This window comes from Nipponia nippon, unplaced genomic scaffold (genome assembly GCF_047370975.1).
Source record: "Nipponia nippon isolate SJK-2023a ecotype South Korea unplaced genomic scaffold, ASM4737097v1 scaffold_3, whole genome shotgun sequence".
Classification (NCBI taxonomy): Eukaryota; Metazoa; Chordata; class Aves; order Pelecaniformes; family Threskiornithidae; genus Nipponia; species Nipponia nippon.
The window spans coordinates 127101622-127121274 of NW_028262347.1; the positions used below are offsets into that span (position 1 = coordinate 127101622).

A 19653-nucleotide genomic window follows, 5' to 3' on the forward strand; every position below is an offset into this window, starting at 1 on the left:
CTGCTTCAAGAGTTGTAAGTCCAGATAAATTCTGAGGACATGACAGAATTGCAAATATTTTTGGAAACTCATTCTTTTCTTCCAACAGAAACTCTTAGTTACTTTTCTGACAGCGTATTGACAGGTAATTAATAAGTACCTGTCACATCAGTAGAAGAACAGACTGTTCTGGCTGCTCCAAGAATGCTGAGAACTTCAGCAGACAAGCGCATTAATACTAGAATGAGGGTCAAGATGTCTGCTCCAAGCAGACTAAATGTTTTTATCACAAACTTTTTTCCCCCCACATTCCTCTTCTATTCCAGGATACTGCAGATTACAGCTCTACCTGTAATTCCATTGTGACTGTTCTCTCATCAAGTTCGCTTTGTACTTACGAGCTTGTTCTCCATGCCATCCATAGCAGTTTTCCAAATTAACACTTCTGGCCTGCAGGATGAAACCATTTTCCTTTACTGATCGACTGTGATCATGCCTTCATTGTGCTAATCAAAACAAATTGTGAGCAGTGATCTGTCTCTTAAAATCTTGGCATTAAACAGAAAAAGAAGACAGAGAATAGCAGTGTGGACACAGTCACTGTGATACGATTAGTAAGTATGACCTAGTACCCAGTACCCACTCAGATAATAAAACACCCATAATATACAATATTTTCATAAGGAAGTCAGTACAGCATATGATTGTCCAGGAAAATTACTCGGTCCACTTCTGAAAAACCCAGGTTTTTGGGTTTGGCTGGAGTTGGGTTTTTTTGTTGTTGTTTTTTTTGTTTTCTACAGCTCTCCCTGCAGTGTAGCTACTATTGGCTTCTTTCACAACTGACTGACTTCTGCAAAATTAAGACAAACCCCCCCAAATTGAAAAGAATTTTAGACAATAATGAACCCAATTCAATTTACTTCAGTGTTCTCATCTGTAGGTTATCTCAGTGCAGCTGTAACATGGAAATGTTATGTCAACTCTTGAATTATTGAATTGTTGAATATGGGTACAGTAGGCCCATAAAAATGGAAGTCTGAATCATCCATTCTGGTAAGAAACTTGTCTTGTTACAGTAACTTTAATTCCTTTAAAAAAAATAAGCCATCGAAAAGGCTAGAGGGAAATACAGAACATCATTAAAAATATTTTCAGATGTATGTTCAGAAAATAAACACAAATTCCTAACTAGTGCAGCCCTGTTGGAGATTTCTGGAAAAGCTGTTCATCTCCGTGGACATCTAGTTTCTCCTAACAGTTTCAAATGATAAATGTCAAGTATGAGACCATCAAGAAAACTAATAGGTCACGAACATTCAGTTATAGGAAAGAACATAATACTAGAGCTCAGTACTGCTCTCGCTTTCGGTTTCATCTTGCCAGTTTTCACCCTCTTCTGCCATCATGTGTTAGGCTGAAGCATTATATGAAATAAAGGAAAAATAAATGACAGTAGTAATTCAGTGATGAAGAAATATCTCCCTAAATATTTCCCATAGTAATGGACGTTGCCGCCAAAATGAAAAGCTAAGTTAAAAGAGGGGGATGTTATGTTGGAAAATTTTCAGGAAGCTAATCAAATGTATGTCATTTCTATTAACGACATCTTCATTTGCTGATGGTGACGCAAAACACTAAGGCTTACAATTACGATTATTGAGGATTATTTCCCTTCTCATTTCTTTTGTCTTCTTAGCCTTCTGAAAGGGGTCTTTATTTTGTTGGCTTCAACTGTATTAAACTTAACACTGACTTAGTGTATGTATACTCTCTTGACAGGGGAACAATATATTCCATGGGAGATGCACTACTGTGATGACAATGTTTATTTTAGTATCTTTGAAAATATACACATGTATAATAATAGATAGCAAGATTCAGATTTCAGGGAATATTATAATTAATATTTTACATACCAGCAACATTGTTGACATATCATACTGCATTTTTGTAAAAAAAGGATTAAGTGATCTAAAATTATACCTTGTACCATAAGTCTTAGGCAACCCTCTGGAAAGCTGCAATTTATTACAATTGTTTCTTCTTATACTTAAATGAAGACTTCTGTGACTGCTGTTTTTGAAAATGGTACCTACTAGGTTCATGAAAGACCACTCATGTTCTGCTCTCACTGGCAGAGAAATACTCTATCTACTCATTACCTGAGTAATGACTCAGGTCTTCCACGCCTGGTAAATATTTCAGGGCACGTAAACATGCCTTCAGTTTTAACTTGACCACATTCCTAAAATCCATGATAGTAACTGTGTTATTGTAGCCACATAAAGACACTTCAGTTGGAGACATGAATTAATACCTGAGAGGTACTCTAAAAAGCTCTACCTTGTGGCTTTACAGCCATTGAGCTGGTCTTTCATCCACGATATACAGAGGAAGTGACAGGTATTCACATAGGATGGCTGGCTGCCCTCCGATATCCTATTCCTGGATAGCTTTCAGGTCAGACAGGGTGCCAAAGCAGAGGTCAGAAGGCTTAGCAGGTTGTAAAGTCATTAAATTAGTGTTCAAACTCAGACGAATGGGCTTAGATAGTCATGGGAATGTGTCTTTACAACCACCTCCCATCTGCTCTCATTTCCCCGCCTACAAATACCCATAGCCATCAGCTGCTAAGTTTTGGCATCTGCTCTGCCGCGTCCCTTTGCAAGGTGGGGAGACAGGCTTACCGAGAGGACCAGGTATCCTAGCTTTGGAGAGAGCAGCACGTGTGATGCACAACCCTTGAATGACTGCTTATGGCAGCTTAATTTTAGAGCAGTTACACCAGGGACTAATGTCAGAGCTTCTCTTTTTTTTTTGTTTTATCATTTTGTAGCAAACTTGCTGCAGTTCTTCCCTGCAGACCATTTAGAACTACACACTTTTCTTGGACAGCTACCTACTACTCAAATTATATTCTTGTCCTAGAATATTATCAATAAATTCACCATGATTTTTTTTCTCCTCACATTTTTTAGATTACATAAATTTTAGCTGACCAGTTCTTTTCATGCTCAAATATATTATGAAATGTCATTTCTGTTATAAAAGCTAATTGATAATGTGATTTGTTATGTTGCTGAGACATAATTCAGAAAGTTATTTTAAAGCCGTTGATACATGGAATAGCACTAACTTTAATATTTCTTGTATGGATAGGTACAGCACAAGGGAACGATGTGGTGCCATGTAGATGAAATATTTTCAGAAGCTTTTATTCTTGTTGTTTGGGCTTGTGCCAATGTCTTTCTAGTAGAGAGCTCATACGTCCTAAGCTGTATCTACTGTAATTTATTCCTTGGTCATTAGTTAGCAGGATTTTTACCTCCAAGTTGCTGAACAATATATAATATTTTAAAAATTAACAGCTCACAGTCAAATAAATGGAGAGCATTCTCTAGAATACTCCTCCAAAATTTAGAAAATTACTTTTTATTTGATAAAAATATTTTAAAATTATTTTTTATTTAGTAAAAATAATTTCTTGCTCTGGTGAGACCCCAGCTGGGGTACTGCATCCAGTTCAGGGTCCCCAGGACAAGACAGACATGGACCTGCTAGAACCGGTCCAGAGGAGGGCCACAAAAATGGTCATGGGATGAAACACCTCTCCTATGAAGAAAGGCTGAGAGAGTTGGAGTCGTTCAGCCTGGAGAAGAGAAGGCACTGAGGAGACCCTTTTGCAGCCTTTCAGTATAGAAAGGGGTCTTACAAGAAAGATGAAGAGAGACTTTTTACCAAGGCCTGTAGTGACAGGACAAGGGGCACTGCTTTTAAACTGAAAGAGGGTAGGGTTAGATTGGACATAAGGAGGGGATTTTTTATGATGAGGGTGGTGAGACACTGAAACAGGTTGCCCAGAGAAGTTGCGGGTGCCCAGTCACTGGAAGCGTTCAAGGCCAGGTTGGACGGGGCTTTGACCAACCTGGTCTAGTGGAATGTGTCTCTGCCCATGGCAGGGGGGCTGGAACCAGATGATCTTTAAGGTCCCTTCCAACCCAAACCATTCTATGATTCTATTTATACGATATAAATACTAGGACTTAGCTTTTTGAATTTGCTATTCATATGTATTTAATGAATGGCTTAAAATAATCACATCAGCATTTCATCGTGACTATTTCCATTGCAGTCATTAGGGAGTACTCTTTCTATACAAAATTTTATATGTAAGCAACAGTCTTAATTCCATTTTTGTATCTGCAGCTGGAAATTTTGGTCCACTCATTTCATATTGAATGTTAAAGAATGAAAACCTGCAGTATAGCACCTTGTGTGGCTATGCTACTATTTTGTTCTCCGAATAATTCGAAGCCAAGGATCCTCTTGGGGGCCTCACATATTAGGCTGCTACAAGATAAACATATCCCTCTTTGCTCCTTCTGTGCTGCACACAGAAGATTTCTTTTGCTTTCATTGCCACCATCTGTTGGCTCACTCTGTGGGGAGAGAGCTTGCTATTGTTAGTCCAGATAATTTGCTATGAGAGCACCTCACCTTTTTTTGTTTTTTTTGGTGCTGTTTTTTTTTTAAATTTTGAACCTTGACTTGAACAGAGATGACCTTTACCCAGACCTCTGCAAAGTCTGTTTGAAACCTGACATGGTTTTCATTCCATGATCACGGAAGGCATCTGAGAACCTGTCTATTTTTCTTTTTCGTTTTTTCACTCCCACTCTCTCCCCTAATTCTAGACTCCACCTGAGTAGGCGTTGCCTTATAATTCTCAGCTGATGGCCAAATGACCTAACAATAAATGGAAACATTTCAATTTGGTCTGGTGAATATGCCCTAAACTATCTGTCAAGTCCCATTTCTTGGAACAGAGCTGGCTGACCCTAAAATTCTTAAGTGAGAACTATTACATTTCTGCAAGAGCTTCTAAATTGCAGAAAATGTTTGTGTGTGTGACAAAGATGTAAATTTAGGACTTATTTAGCTTCTTAAATGCTGAGACTCATTAGGCATATTACAGTGCATTTATCATTAACTGTAAGTGGGGTCTTTTCATGTTTCCTAATTAAAACTCACTTTGTCCTCACAGAGGAGTCCTTCTGCCTAAATTTTCAATCACAATCTGAAGAATGTCAGAAAATTTGAAGCTTTTAGTTGCTTATTCAAATCAGGTTCTGAAACAGAAATTTTCTACAGTGTTCCTTCTCAACCTGTCTTTGCTCAGTTCCATTCATATTTACTGTCTTTAACAGATAAGCATTCTGAACTCTAAAACTGTATCAGCTGAGCTGCTGAATCCTTCCTCTGTAAGAAGCAAGTTCTTCTCCTTCGTTAAATTGCCATTGTAAATTTAAAAGAAACATAAAAATGTTAATTTGTCTATGCTGCTGCTCTTTTGAAATCATTCCAAATTCTGCTATATATCTTTCCCTGAAGTGACTTTTTTACTTTTGTACAATCATGTCACTGCGCATTGCTACAAACATATAATGGAAAAGAAGATATTATTTCTGGTACTAATTCCTGAAGGAATGAACTAGATGTCTTCTTATGTCACTGAATGCATATCCACTGTCACCTAAAGTACAGTTTATCATCTACTCATGTAGTCCTACTACTATTAATGATTTTACTGACTGGTATTTAGCACAGTGAGACAGAGAACACTCTGCTAATACCCCAGGCAATTTGGTTATGACTACACTTAGTGGCCCTAAGTCAATTATTTTTTAATGCCTCAGAAATGCCAATCAGATATATTATGTAATTATGCATACTATCCACTTTTACTATGCTTACCCAGCATACACTGCCCAGTTGTAGGTATTCTGCCAGTTTCTCTGATTAGTATTTCCAATATCTTACTCTCAACAAGTAAAGCTTACAGGCTTGAAGTTTCCTGGATAAGGCCATTGCTCTTTATCAATGCTTTCTGATAAAGCAGTGCTGTCAGACTGCAAAGAATTTTTTGGTCATACTCATTCATCTTTCTGACAGAGGTTGTTGCAATGTAGTTAGGGCTAAAGTATCAAATACAAATGGGAATATTTTTGGAGAAAAACACTTTGGTAGATTAAGTTATTTCCATCAGTTTCATAAATAAAACCACAGCAGTAAACTATTGAATAAGCCCATTGTACCTGGATATCAATGGTTTTTCCAACCTTTGCAATCTTGCAGTTTTTATCCTGGGTTATTCTCAAAGAACACCACTGTCATTTCTGAAGCACTGAAACTTTTCTGGACTTTACTATTTATGAAATTTCTCCTTTCAAGAAGGTGAAAGTTAATACAAATTCATGAAAACTGTCATGTAGCAAGGCAGACAAGACTTCATGATTCCCATTTTTTCCAAAGACTTTTATGTTACAGAAAAAGAGACAGCACTAGGAAGATGGCATTCCAGGTAAAAAATGCCATTAATCACAGGGAAATAGAATTTCATAGCAATGAATGTGCTGGAGAATGATGTGGGAAATAATCTGGGAAATAATTGAAGAAATTAACAATATAGTGGACATTTGCTTCATTCAAGAGAAGTTGCTTCTTCAAACACAGAAATACTTGAGTTTCCTAAATACCATGCACAGGATTTAAAAAAAGCAGCTGAGTAATAGTGATGCAATGAAAAGGTACCTGGTAAGACCTAAAAATAAATAAACAAATAAATGAGAGAACTTGGGGAAAGGGACTCATGCCAATATCTGGTGAAAAATGGCAAGTTCAGAGAATTTAAAATATCTTACACCAAATCCTTAATTTTCAGGCTGGATAACTTAAGTACAGACTATGATCTCTTCTTTACTTAATTTGTATTGTTACTGAATGCCCAGATACATGCCATAAAAAAATGTATGTCCTATGTCTAAATAAAGAAAAATATGTATAAAGGGAATAAAAATCATGCATGTTATGGAACACGGTTTGACAGAGCAGCTGCAGTTCATATAGGATCATCTAATTAAATTGTGAGAGCAAGGGGGAAGGAAGCACAAATTTATATTCTATTGTGTGTATAAAAAAAGTATTTTGCATGTCATGATTTTGTAATTATGGTCTACATAGCCCTATAACTCTTATCAGGCTCTAATTAACTATAGCACAGCAGGTAGACAAGAACAGTGTCTTTTCAGTGCCATTTTAATGCTCTAGCAGGAACACAAAAAAATGTATCACAGGAAACAACCATCACCATTTTACTGGAAAAAAAAAAGAGACTCTTAAAATGGTTTTAGCTGCAATAATGATCAAATCCTTGTATTTTCCATAAGTGCTAAATTATTTTACCTTTATTTCTACTGTTATCACTACAAATGAAGTTTTAAAGTATGTATTTTAAAAATGCATTGCTGATTAAAAGAGCATGTTACAAAATCTATACACATAAAAATCTTATTTGGGATTTTGGAATAATTTAATATATCTTCATATGTTATTCAGGAAAACTATAGGGAAATAAAGAAAGCAAAACTTACTAAACATTTTATTTATTACTACTTTTTTTTTTTCTAATTAAACTACAACTACCACTATATAAAAAGTTAAAAACCAATTTGCTCAGAATAAGGTGACTTGGTAAATTTTTCAGCTTATGCTCCTGATAAAGCTTCCATGTAAAAATAAAATACATCAAGGAAAACTTTTTCCAAACGGAAGTACTGACAATGATACATTCCAATTCCACTCATGCCTCAATGCCCAAAAATACTAGCCTAATTTCCTTTAAGATGTGTTGGTACTCGCCAAACTCTTTTAAGGGATTCACTGAGCTCAGAAAACCTTAGAGTACTAACTGAATCTCTAAAATAAGTGCTCTTTGATGTTTTCCTGACACTTTTTCTAATATCAAACTGTTTACATCTGAAACAGAAATCAGCTTGTGCTGGTTCTGATAGCTGGCTGCCATCAGCAAAACGTACATTTTCTTAAGCTCACCTCTCCTTAGGCCATATAGAAATAAGTATCCGCCACACCTTTAAATGCAAAGTGTGCCCTATACACAGTGTAGTGGTATTGCTAGTATGAAAAGTCTGACACAAATTACATAATAATTATGTTGGGTAAACCATATAACACACAATTAAAAAACGATGGATGAGTTGCAGGAAGACTTGAGGTAGTGTGAATGGTCTGTTCTTCTGCTTTGTCTCTAGGAGAACTGTGAGAATCCACTTCCACTACAAAAATATTTTTAAAATATTATTATTTCTGAATACAACTGAATATAAGAATGCTTTAAGTGCAGTAATTTATCACATCTTCTCTTTCATTAATATTTGTGGTTCTTTTACATTCTTTTTATAATATTAATAACAGCCACTATATCCAAGAAGCATTTTCTGAAAAAGCAGAAAACTACGCGTTTCTGATCTGAACTCTCTCTCTCTTCAATTCTATGACAGTGTAAGTTATAATTAAAATTTATTTTATTTACCCTTGGTTTAAGAGGTAAGTCCCATACTATGAAAAATATCTATATCATTTTCTAAACAGTATATTAAGAGTTGTTTTACTCAAAAATCCTTCTCCCCTCTCCAACAAGATGCGAGGTGGAATTTCGTATATATAGTGTGCCCTTTACAACGCAGACTGTCAAATCACTGCAGGTTCGACTTATCTTTTTGCAGTCTATAATCCATACCATTTATATTGTTCATGTCACACTCCTGATGTAACTTTTCAGTCACACTACTTCGTTTTATAAGAGTTCAGCAGAGCATAAATTTTAGCTTTTGGTGAGCTATGACAAAGTCTCCCCCAGAATGTTATATATGTAAAACATAGCCACTCCAATTATAATATTGTATCAGTGGTCTTCCCACTGTCAAGTCTTCTAAGAAGTGTCACAAAAATTTGTCATAGCTCATCTGAAATATTTCACTTATACCTGCGAACCACCCATAGGTCTATCAAGTTCTAGTTAACATGCACTGCCAGTCCTTTGTACCAAGCTTTTTAATTCTTACTTTTAATGGAATCTCCTTCCCTGTGAATCTTACTCTTTTGAAGAATACGGACTGTCTGCCCAGTTGTTCTACCAATGCTCAACAAATCTGGAAAGAAATGTTAGTTTCTGTGAGTTTTTAATGAAAGTTTTGAAAAACAAGAAAATATCAACCATACAGCCTGGTGTCTTCACATTTAAAACTTAATGAAAAGGGATACCTTTACACATTTACTTTTGTATCTCTGAAGATGTGAGTTATCTCCAGCTTTTGTTTTCCACATAGTTTATGTAACTACAGATTGCCAAGTCCTAAGGCACTGCTCCTCACCATAGAAATCCTGTTTTTACTATATGATCATGAACAACCCCCCCCCTAAAACTGATTTAAGTAGGTTACTCTTCTGCTTCAAAGATCAACCTGTCAACAACACGGTGGCTCCTGCATGCAGTTGTCCTGGTTTCGGCTGGGATAGAGTTAATTTTCTTCCTAGTAGCTGGCACAGTGCTGCATTTTGGATTTAGGATGAGAATAATGTTGATAATGCACTGACGTTTTGTTTGTTGCTAAGTAGTGCTTACACTAGCCACGGACTTTTCAGCTTCTCATGCCCTGCCAGCAAGAAGCGGGGAGGGGACACAGCCAGGATGGCTGACCCACGCTGGCCAAAGGGCTATTCCATATCATACGATGTCATACGCGGTATATAAAGTGGGGGGAGTTGGCCGGGGAGCAGCGATCGTTGCTCCAGAACTGGCTAGGCATCGGTCAGCAGGTGGTGAGCAATTGCATTGAGCTTCACTTATTTTGTATATTCTTTTATCATTATTATTGTTGTTACTATTTGCCCTTCCTTCCCTGTCCTATTAAACTGTCTTTATCTCAGCCCATGAATTTTACTTTTTTTTTTTTTCCCTGATTCTCTCCCCGATCCCACTGGGGGCGGGGGGAGTGGAGTGAGCGAACGGCTGTGTGGTGTTTAGCTGCCTGCCGGGTTAAACCACAACAGCAGTTTACCTTGTACAGCAACTCCAGGCAAAATTTGGTGAGGAGCAAAGAAGGAGGAGAGATGGGAGATAAGTAGATACACAAACACTCCATGAGCACATACATACAAATGCCTGAAATAATACACAAGCAAACAAAGACAAATACAAATACTTACTCTCAGACAAAATTTCTAGCCTTTCGGCATTCTCTTGCAAGGTAGTGTGCCACTGGTTGGCTATTATAGAACGAACACCAGTAAGGCTTAGAAGCATTGCTGTCTCTGTTGGTCTTTCTATAACAATATGTAGACAACTAAAAAAAAAAAAAAAATCAAAAGTATGAGATCAATAAACTAAAAATGTACATAATATATCAAAAAACATAAGTAAATAGACAATGCTTTTTAATAGAAGGGGAAAGGGAATGCCAGACTGCATTTTCTTGTATGCGAGGCATGAAGTGTTTTCTAACGTTCATTCAGTATCTTAAATTTAATACAAAGACCTTAGGTAACTTTCTCTCTACATCTTTTCATGATGCAATTTTACCATGAGGATTGCTCCCTGTCATATTACTGTTCTGGGCATCTCAGGAAATGTGAAAAGAGGAGTAACACACTAACTTTTACAAAATACTGCAGAATACCCTTTATAAGACAGTCAAAATGTTGAGAATCAGATGAAAAACTTGTTTAGTTCTGCTGAAGCTGCTAAAAGGAAACATAAAATATTGCAAGAATGGAAAGCTTGCTCTTTGTTATAAGCGTGGCAGTAATTTGGAGGCTTAAAAGCAAATCACTTGTAAGGCAGGATTAGATTTTTTACTGCTGAATATTTAAACAAGTATCTTTGGTATTATTGTTTTAGTGACGGGAGGGAGTGATACTCTGTAAGGTTGGAACTGCAGTAAATTGAAGGTTGAATTTTGTTTTTATTAGCCTCTGCTTTTCATGGTAACTATATCAGAAGACGATAAAGTTTTCTGTAATCTTTTGGGGAGATGCTATCTGTGTATGGAATTGTGTGACTTAGTTTTAACTGAATGTTATTCTAAACTTTCTGGAAGCTTTCAGGCTTAAACATGCAAGTCCTGTTGATAAATTCACCAATCTATTAAAGTGAGACTTCAAAAGTTCAGAGTTGGAAAAACTAGTTTAAGGAATTGTTTTTTTTGGTTTAGGAAATGGCTGTCTGGGGGAGGCGAAAAAGGATACTAAAAATAAGAACACCAGGAGGTTGTTTAAACACTCAGAGATCTGCATATTTACATATGTAGATGTGCGTATAACCTATCTAACACACAACTCATTTTAACTTACACATTGTTGCGTTGGTTAAACAGTATTTTTAAAGAATAATTTTTTCTTTTTTATGGAATGAATAATCAGAAAAGTCAAGAGCTATTTACGCAGACCTACCAGGATTGGATATAAAATTTAATTGGCTGCAGAACTATGGCAGTCCCAAAAATGACATGAATAAAAGTACATACATTTTTATATGGTCTATGTTAAGAGAGGAGAGGAGAGGAAGAGGAGAGAGGAGAGAGGAGAGAGAAAAGAATAATTTTCAGTTGGAAGGGACCTACAACGATCATCTAGTCCAACTGCCTGACCACTTCAGGGCTGACCAAAAGTTAAAGCACGTTATTAAGGGCATTGTCCAAATGCCTCTTAAACCCTGACAGGCATGGGGCATCGACCACCTCCCCAGGAAGCCTGTTCCAGTGTTTGGCCACCCTCTTGGTAAAGAAACACTTCCTAATGTTTCCAGTCTGAGCCTCCCCTGACGCAGCTTTGAACCATTCCCACGCATCCTGCCCCTGGATCCCAGGGAGAAGAGCTCAGCACCTCCCTCTCTCCACGTCCCCTCCTCAGGAAGCCGCAGGGAGCAATGAGGTGGCCCCTGAGCCTCCTTTTCTCCAAACTAGACAAACCCGGAGCCCTCAGCCGCCCCTCAGAGGACATGCCTTCCAGCCCCGTCACCAGCTTTGCTGCCCTCCTCTGGACACATTCAAGGACCTTCACATCCTTCTTAAATTGTGGGGCCCAGAACTGCACACAGTACTCAAGGTGAGGCCACGCCAATGATAAATACAGCAGGATAATCACCTCTTCTGCCCGGCTGGTTACGCTGTGTTTGATGCCCCCCAGGATGTGGTTTGCACTCTCGGCTGCCAGGGCACACTGCTGGCTCCTGTTGAGCCTGCTGCCAACCAGCACCCCCAGATCCCTTTCTGCAGGGCTGCTCTCCAGCCACTCCTCTCCCTGTTTATACTTGTGTCCAGCGTTACTTTGTCCCTGGTGCAGAATCTGGCATTTGTTCTTGTTAAATTTCATGCCATTGATGATTACCCAGTGCTCCAATCTATCTAGATCCCTCTGCAAGGCCTCCTATCCCTCAAGAGTATAACTGGGTTATCTGAAAATTCAGCATGGAGTAAATAATTCATGAATAAAATTAGGACACTAAAACTGTTCTTCTTGCTTTTAATACTTTAAAAGGTATTTGTTGGGTGCCATCTGTCATGAATTCGTAATGGACACACAATAAAAGTATACAAACCCTGCCACCTGTCAACTTAAAAGCAAGGAAAATACTGAGATGTTTTTAAGGCTAAAAAAGCTCTGATTAATAATATCAAAGATTCTGAACAGGTTATTTAACATGCCATAATAATTTATTTAAATAAAATCTGGCTGATTGTTAAACTGTTCAGTGTATGAAACCTTAGACGGACTCTTAACAGTTTACCTGTTAAAGGGAAGTTTTATATACTTAGTTGGAACATTTTGAGAATCTTGAACTCAGAATTGGGAGGTATGTGTAATGTAGCAACGTTTCTGTGTCATATTTTCTTGATCATTGCCTTTTAACAGAGCTTTCATCCTATTTAGCCCTATGTAAAGAATGAAGCTACAAGATAAGGAGACTAACTTCTTCCTTAGGTGTAGATATGAGCCCTTCTACTTGCAGAAGTAAATGAGAGTATCTATAACTCAAAATTTTAACTTTACTTTGAAATAAAAATAATCTGCCTTATTGTGGACTTTACCAAAATAAACTTTATCTTACCTTTTGTGGATATCAGAGTTTGTAATTCTTTGATAGCTTTGCTTTGATCGCACCAGATCTAGAAGTATCATCAAATGGCATTCTGGAAAAAAATATATTATAGCAGTGATATTTGCACTAATAATAATGACCAACATAATGAATATAAGTAAATCAGGCCTTTCTTAAGTTAATGACTTTCTTGAACACAGTCTAAACAACTAATATAAAATTTATATATTTCAGCCAAAATTGTCAAATATTAAGAACACTAATACAGTCATCCTAATATTATTTGATGTAACTTTGCTACACTTTTCCACAGTGTTTTGCAGATTTTTTTCCTGTGCCACCTTAGCATAACTAATAATGAAGTCCACATACAATCTTATTACAGGCTCATGGCCTATATGACTCAATTCTGTAGTTATAAACTCTTGTAAGATGGAGGTATGGAAATGTTATCTACCACAGCTCCTCTCCACAAGTCAGGACCAAGGCACATCTCAAACATTCCTTATTTTCCTTAAAGGCCCCCAGTGAAATAACTTAGAATACTCTTAGAATTAAAAATCTTTCCCTACTCTTTGGTTTGCTGCAGCTTAAACCTGTTACTTATTCTCCTAACCGAAGCAGATGAGAATTACCTTTCTGCTTGGAAAGCCTTTGACCTACTTGAGAGCTATTATCATGTCTCCCCTCAATATGTCAATATTTCCCCTTAAAGTATGTTTTATATGCGTATATACATCTGAACGCACATACATTTCCACGATATCCACCGATAACTTATTCTATTTGGTCAATATTCTTCTCCAGTTGAGACCTTTGCAAAACTAAGTACAGTGGGGAATTATTTCATATATCTTGCAAATGACACTCCTGTATAGTTACCCCTATACAGAGCTTGGGTTTTTTCCCCTAGCAAGATGACACTGTTTAATTTGTGATCTCTTGACTCTATTCTGTAATTCTGTCCCTTAAGCAGTCATTCCTTAACATTAATGTTTAACTGATTATTTCTGCTCAAGCATAATACCTCCCTCTAGCTTTTCCTGAATTACCCCCTGCTAAGTACTTTTAACATGAAGATTGGCTCTACAACAGATTCAAACTCAGTCTGCAAGACAACTGTAATTTTACCAGCTAACAAGTAAAAGTTGTGTAGGTGGTCAGAAAATAGAACAATCCTTTGAGGACTAAGATCAATACATTTGAAATTAGTTCATTCTCCATTAAAGGAAATAAGATGCACTGGAGAATTAATCCTGGTATATTTTAAGAGCAGGACACAGGGTGAGGGTTAACAAGGTGCTCAGAAACTTTCCAAAAGTTGCCAGACCTGTGAATATTTGGCCTACAGACAGCTGAAACCTCATTTTCAAGAGTGACCCATGTACATAGGAAGACATATTTTCCTGATTCCAGTAATATTTATATATACATGGTTTAAATCATTTTGAAAATCAGCTCTTCCTGAAGAAGCTTCCTGTTACTTGCAGGGCTTCACAATATGATGTGTACTGTCTTTCTCAATTTTACATCTCAACACAATATAGATAGAAGCTAGCAATTTAGCTACCCTGACAAATTCAGCACAACTCCAAAGTTGAGCTTCTTCCAGATGTGCAAGGGAAATAGGAGGAGAAAGGAAGACTGTGAATCTGAAAAACCAGTCCTGAATCTAAGCCTTATGCTACAACACCAGACAGACTAATTAGTTGTGAAGAAGCAGAGGAAAAAAAGACCTTCTCAGAGTCTACAAATGCTTCATAATACCAGAGTAATCATTCAGCATTAACCCAGTCTTGACAGACTATTCTGCTTTGCCTGAGTGGAGACTGAGGAATTCTGGAGAAGTAGTACTGCAGAGGTTGTTCTTAACAATAAAAAATACTTTGTTACCAAATACTAAATTCCATAGAAGGGGAGAGGAGTTACTGGGAAAACCATCAGATGATTACTTAATTTTTGCAACGTAAGAAATTCCAATGTTTGGAAGTGGAGAAGGACTAAACTTATTTGTGAGGAATAACAAGCAAGCTGTGCAACAGAATAAAATCTACATAATGCAAAGTTTTTTCTGATTAAAACCCTAGATCTTGGAAAAAAGCCCTTAACTGCATCAATACTGTGATAATGATACAGTATGAAATAAACACAACTGGGAACAAAAGGTGGTGTAATTAAAAAAATGTTTTTCAGTTCGCTTATCTCACTTGGGATGTTCATAGCAACCAGTCTGTTGAGTAAAACATGAGACATGAATCTCTCCATCCCATAGAACAGAAATGCACTGCAGTTTGTCAGCAGCTGCTCCCATTCAGCTTGGCTGAAAGGAAGGAAGAAGAAAGAAAGGACGTTACTTTTGTGTTACTATTTTACAAGAATGTTTTTCAGAAATTATCCATAGCAAACACTTCAGTGTTATTTACTCCAGAAATATTTATAAGAAAAGTCAGCATGCAAAGCAAGGAGACAAACAAGACTGTAGAATTCTATGGAAAGTGTAATAACTCACGTGAACTACTACTAATCATTATTTTAATACAGAGGTATACTTAGTTTAGTAACATCTCATGGTAAACAAGAGGTATAGTGTATTTTTAGATAAATACCAGACTCTCAAAAAAAAAAAAACCCCAACAAAAAAACCAACAAAAACAACAAACCTGTTGATATATATGCATTGTACATCTTTGAAATGACAGTATTTAGCCAAACATTCCATGGGAGTATTCATGTATGCACCCATCAGGATATGAAGAAATTAGGTTTTGAAGACAGATGTGAATAATCAGCCTAGCTGGGGGCAAAAACTATGCAATTTGATAACAGGTAACAATCTCCGTAATTGTTATGAAGAAACACTAGAGTACCTACACAGTGATTTTACCTAAGTAGGGAAGATTTCAAAGGACTGATTAAACTAGCAGTTTTAAAGGAAATTCCAGTGATGACTGTGTTGACTCACTTACAGGACTTGTCACTGCTTGACCTGTCAAGATCCCTTTTATCCCTCTATTTCTATGATCTTAAAAGTAAAGTACTTCTATAAAGAACAAAGTGTGTTTATGAATAAACTCCCTAAAATGGTATTAGTTTCACGATCAGACATTTGAAATTGTAAACTGTGAGATGTACCTTCACTACTTTGCTTCTGAAATCTGTGCTCCAATCTTACAGCTGAAACAACATGCATGGAGATGCTATAGTTTGTAATACTTGGATTTAAAAAGTTATGATCAAAGCCAGAAATTAGATTTATGCTAACATATACTTACAATATTCATCAAAGACTGCACCAGTAGACTTTTTGTCAAAATTGGATTATCTACATATACAGCAACTCTGATGCAACCAATCTGGCTAAATCACTTTGTGGCACTGTATTTCAGAGCCCTAAAATATTCTGTCTACAAATCTAAATATGCATTTGAAAGAAAGACAATGGTTAGCTATGTGTTTACCAACTCAGCAAAATGTGACCCTATTTTATGACTGAAGCCTCTGGGAAAAGGCACAATTTTAAAAAAGAAACATGGATAAAACATGAAAGCAGATAGAATATTACAAACCTTGGAAGACGTATGTTGCCAATAACTCCTTCCCACTGTAGTGTAAATAGGTCATGGTATTTTTCTAGGATTTCCTTTATTTTTTGGGAAGGACTTAAAGCTTCTGTAACAATAGAATTTCATCATTATGAGCTTAACATGCTACAAAGGATGTTGGGCAATCTTAATTTCAATCATTTTAAAATGACAATTTAATATTTAGGGTTTTTTAGGCCATCACTTGATCTTAAGTCCGGCTTTTAAAACTGTAGCAATTGTGACATTTTCTGAGTAAAATTGTTCATAATTCCCATTTGAAAAGTATATTTTATAACTGACAAGGATTATTCAGTAGATAGGTTAAATTTAAAAGCACAAAGAAAAAATTCTAGATACTCTGAGAAACGTGTAAAGAGTTGAGAACACCAGCACTGCTCATACAGTTCTGTTCCAGAGGCTCAGAGAGGACTTAAGTAGATGAAGAAAATAACTGAGTTTCCAGAGCCCTCATTTCAGAAAGCAAGACTCCAGACCCACCTCTGCTCACCAAGGACATTGCATAATGAATGATAATTCATTTTCTCTTTTTTGACTACATTTTCACACTGCTGTAAATTAAAGATACACTCTACAGTGTAAACAGTGTTTTATTTTGATCTGCTGTGAAGCAGAAACTGCAAACATATGGAGACATACCCTATTATGCTACTGATTGTTCAGTAGCTTCTTTTGCATTAAGTTTAGGTTTAATAATTATCTCAATTAAAAACCTCCACTAAATCAGTTTTTTTGCATTTGAGATACATGTGAGTTTGGTAATGAATGTGAATCAGTTAAACTATTGCACACACTGGGAGAAAAAGTGAGGTAAAATTGTATTGTTAAAGTGTTTGTGTCAGACTGAATAAATATGTCCAGAGGAGGGCAGCAAAGCTGGTGACGGGGCTGGAAGGCATGTCCTCTGAGGGGCGGCTGAGGGCTCCGGGTTTGTCTAGTTTGGAGAAAAGGAGGCTCAGGGGCCACCTCATTGCTCCCTGCGGCTTCCTGAGGAGGGGACGTGGAGAGAGGGAGGTGCTGAGCTCTTCTCCCTGGGATCCAGGGGCAGGATGCGTGGGAATGGTTCAAAGCTGCGTCAGGGGAGGCTCAGACTGGAAACATTAGGAAGTGTTTCTTTACCAAGAGGGTGGCCAAACACTGGAACAGGCTTCCTGGGGAGGTGGTCGATGCCCCATGCCTGTCAGGGTTTAAGAGGCATTTGGACAATGCCCTTAATAACGTGCTTTAACTTTTGGTCAGCCCTGAAGTGGTCAGGCAGTTGGACTAGATGATCGCTGTAGGTCCCTTCCAACTGAAAATTATTCTATTCTATTCTAATACACTAAATGCCTACTGCCTTGATAAATACATTCCAAAAGGAAATAACAACCCTCTCAAATATCCTTATACGGCTGTTTGTGTCTCTCATAGTACCCTTCACCTTTCAAAGGACTGCAAAAACTTTATGTTACACATTCTTTATTTGTAGTCTTTAGCTTGAGAATTGCTGTATAGGTGTGGTGAATCCAATTGTTCCTGTCCCAGTCCACTCCCACTCACTACTGTTTCTTCCAAGCCCATTCATGGCTTTCAAGCAATTTCTTGTATAACAAAGAAGATCATACAAAGCATTATATCCTTTCAATTAACCTATATCCTTACCCGCACTACTGATATTGTATCTTAATGGCATATATTTGAAAAATTAAAAATACTATAGCAAGTTCCTGAAAGTAAGCATGTATTTTTAATTGGATTACATAGTAAGAAAGATTAGTCAAGTAATTATTTTCTTGGAGATATTAGGTCAATAGTTAGTGATACAAAAGAAATAATAAGACAATCTAATTTCTTTCCTGAACCTGAAACAGGTTATATTGTTTCACTGATGCACCATTTGACAGGTGATAAGCAGTACTATTCTGATGAAAAGCTAAGCTTTTTTGTCAACATCTTGATGTCATGACTTCATTTTCTGTTACAAACATTTCTAAATTCCATGGGTAGTTTGTGAAGAAACTATTATTTGATATATATTACCTGCCTCTCTTCCTTCATTATAGGGGTCCACAATATCTGATAAACGGTTAAGTGTAAACAATGCAATGTAAACAACAAAAAAAGAAAGTTTAACTGATACACTTAGCTAATAGTTTGTGAAAGGATACATTTAAAATTATGAATATCAACAGGCAAGCAATTAGAGGGTAAATCACGATTAATTGGTGCCTACAATTAAAAAGAATATATATTTTATTACATGCAGCAGTCTCAATCAAATATTAACAGTATTGCATTCTTTGTGTGAAACAACGAACAAAAAGATGTCCTGAAGTTTTGAAGGTAGGATTAAAAGCAGCAGGATACTCAATTGTCAATGGAAATTAAAAGCATAAGCTATTCTGCATTATCTACCATGCATATACATACATATGTACATACACATATACGCACATGTGTGCACACATATATAGATATATATGCACACATACATATATATTTATAAAATATGTGTATACGCTATATAAAATACACTCTAATGTTGGGGGAAGTATTTTAGTAACTTTAAACAGCTTCCTTGATGGGTTGTTAAATATGTCACGTTTACACAGAGTATGATTTTTCAAAGAAACAACTCTGTCATTATTCCAAAATCAACAAGAAGCAAAATTCCTATGGACTTATGTCATATTTATTCCACTTCAGAATTCTAGCACATATAATAAACTTCTATGCAAGCGACTTGTAGTTCTTTAATATTTTTTACACAAAAGGAAGAGCTACTCCTATTGAGTTTACTTAAAAATGTAGAAAGTTCACCATTTTGACATTCTTTTTCTGATGAGCTTTTGGTTTTGTTTCTTTAGACATTTCAACAGCTGTTTTAACTTCAGTCTCTGTGGAATTGAAAAGAACAGGGCTTTTTAAGATACAGGCAGTTTTAGAAAATATAATTTTCTGGAAGGACTTATATTTGTTATGATGTAATAGTACTAACAGATTAAACTAGAAAAATAAAAATTGATTTCACATCATAGCAAGGGCAAGGACATTCCCCAAACCCTCTTGGCTAAGAATAATGGCTTGAAAGTGGAAAACAAGCAAGAGATGTGATCCCTTAGACATGCAAATGCT

The 19653-nt window shown here is 36.6% G+C and overlaps 1 protein-coding gene across 1 annotated transcript in view; it reads right to left on the reverse strand.

Annotated features, from left to right (window-relative positions):
• Positions 1-7059: 7059 nt before the first annotated feature.
• CFAP46 (cilia and flagella associated protein 46) overlaps positions 7060-19653 on the reverse strand; it is an 81047-nt gene continuing 68453 nt past the window's right edge. The window contains exons 51-59 of the mRNA XM_087765970.1: positions 19339-19415; positions 18687-18747; positions 18559-18594; positions 16504-16606; positions 15145-15257; positions 12947-13028; positions 10048-10184; positions 8904-8990; positions 7060-8114 (exon numbers count right to left, since the gene is read on the reverse strand). Coding sequence (XP_087622096.1) covers positions 7978-8114; positions 8904-8990; positions 10048-10184; positions 12947-13028; positions 15145-15257; positions 16504-16606; positions 18559-18594; positions 18687-18747; positions 19339-19415 — 833 coding nt within the window. The 3' untranslated portion in view covers positions 7060-7977. The remainder of the gene's footprint in view (positions 8115-8903; positions 8991-10047; positions 10185-12946; positions 13029-15144; positions 15258-16503; positions 16607-18558; positions 18595-18686; positions 18748-19338; positions 19416-19653) is intronic.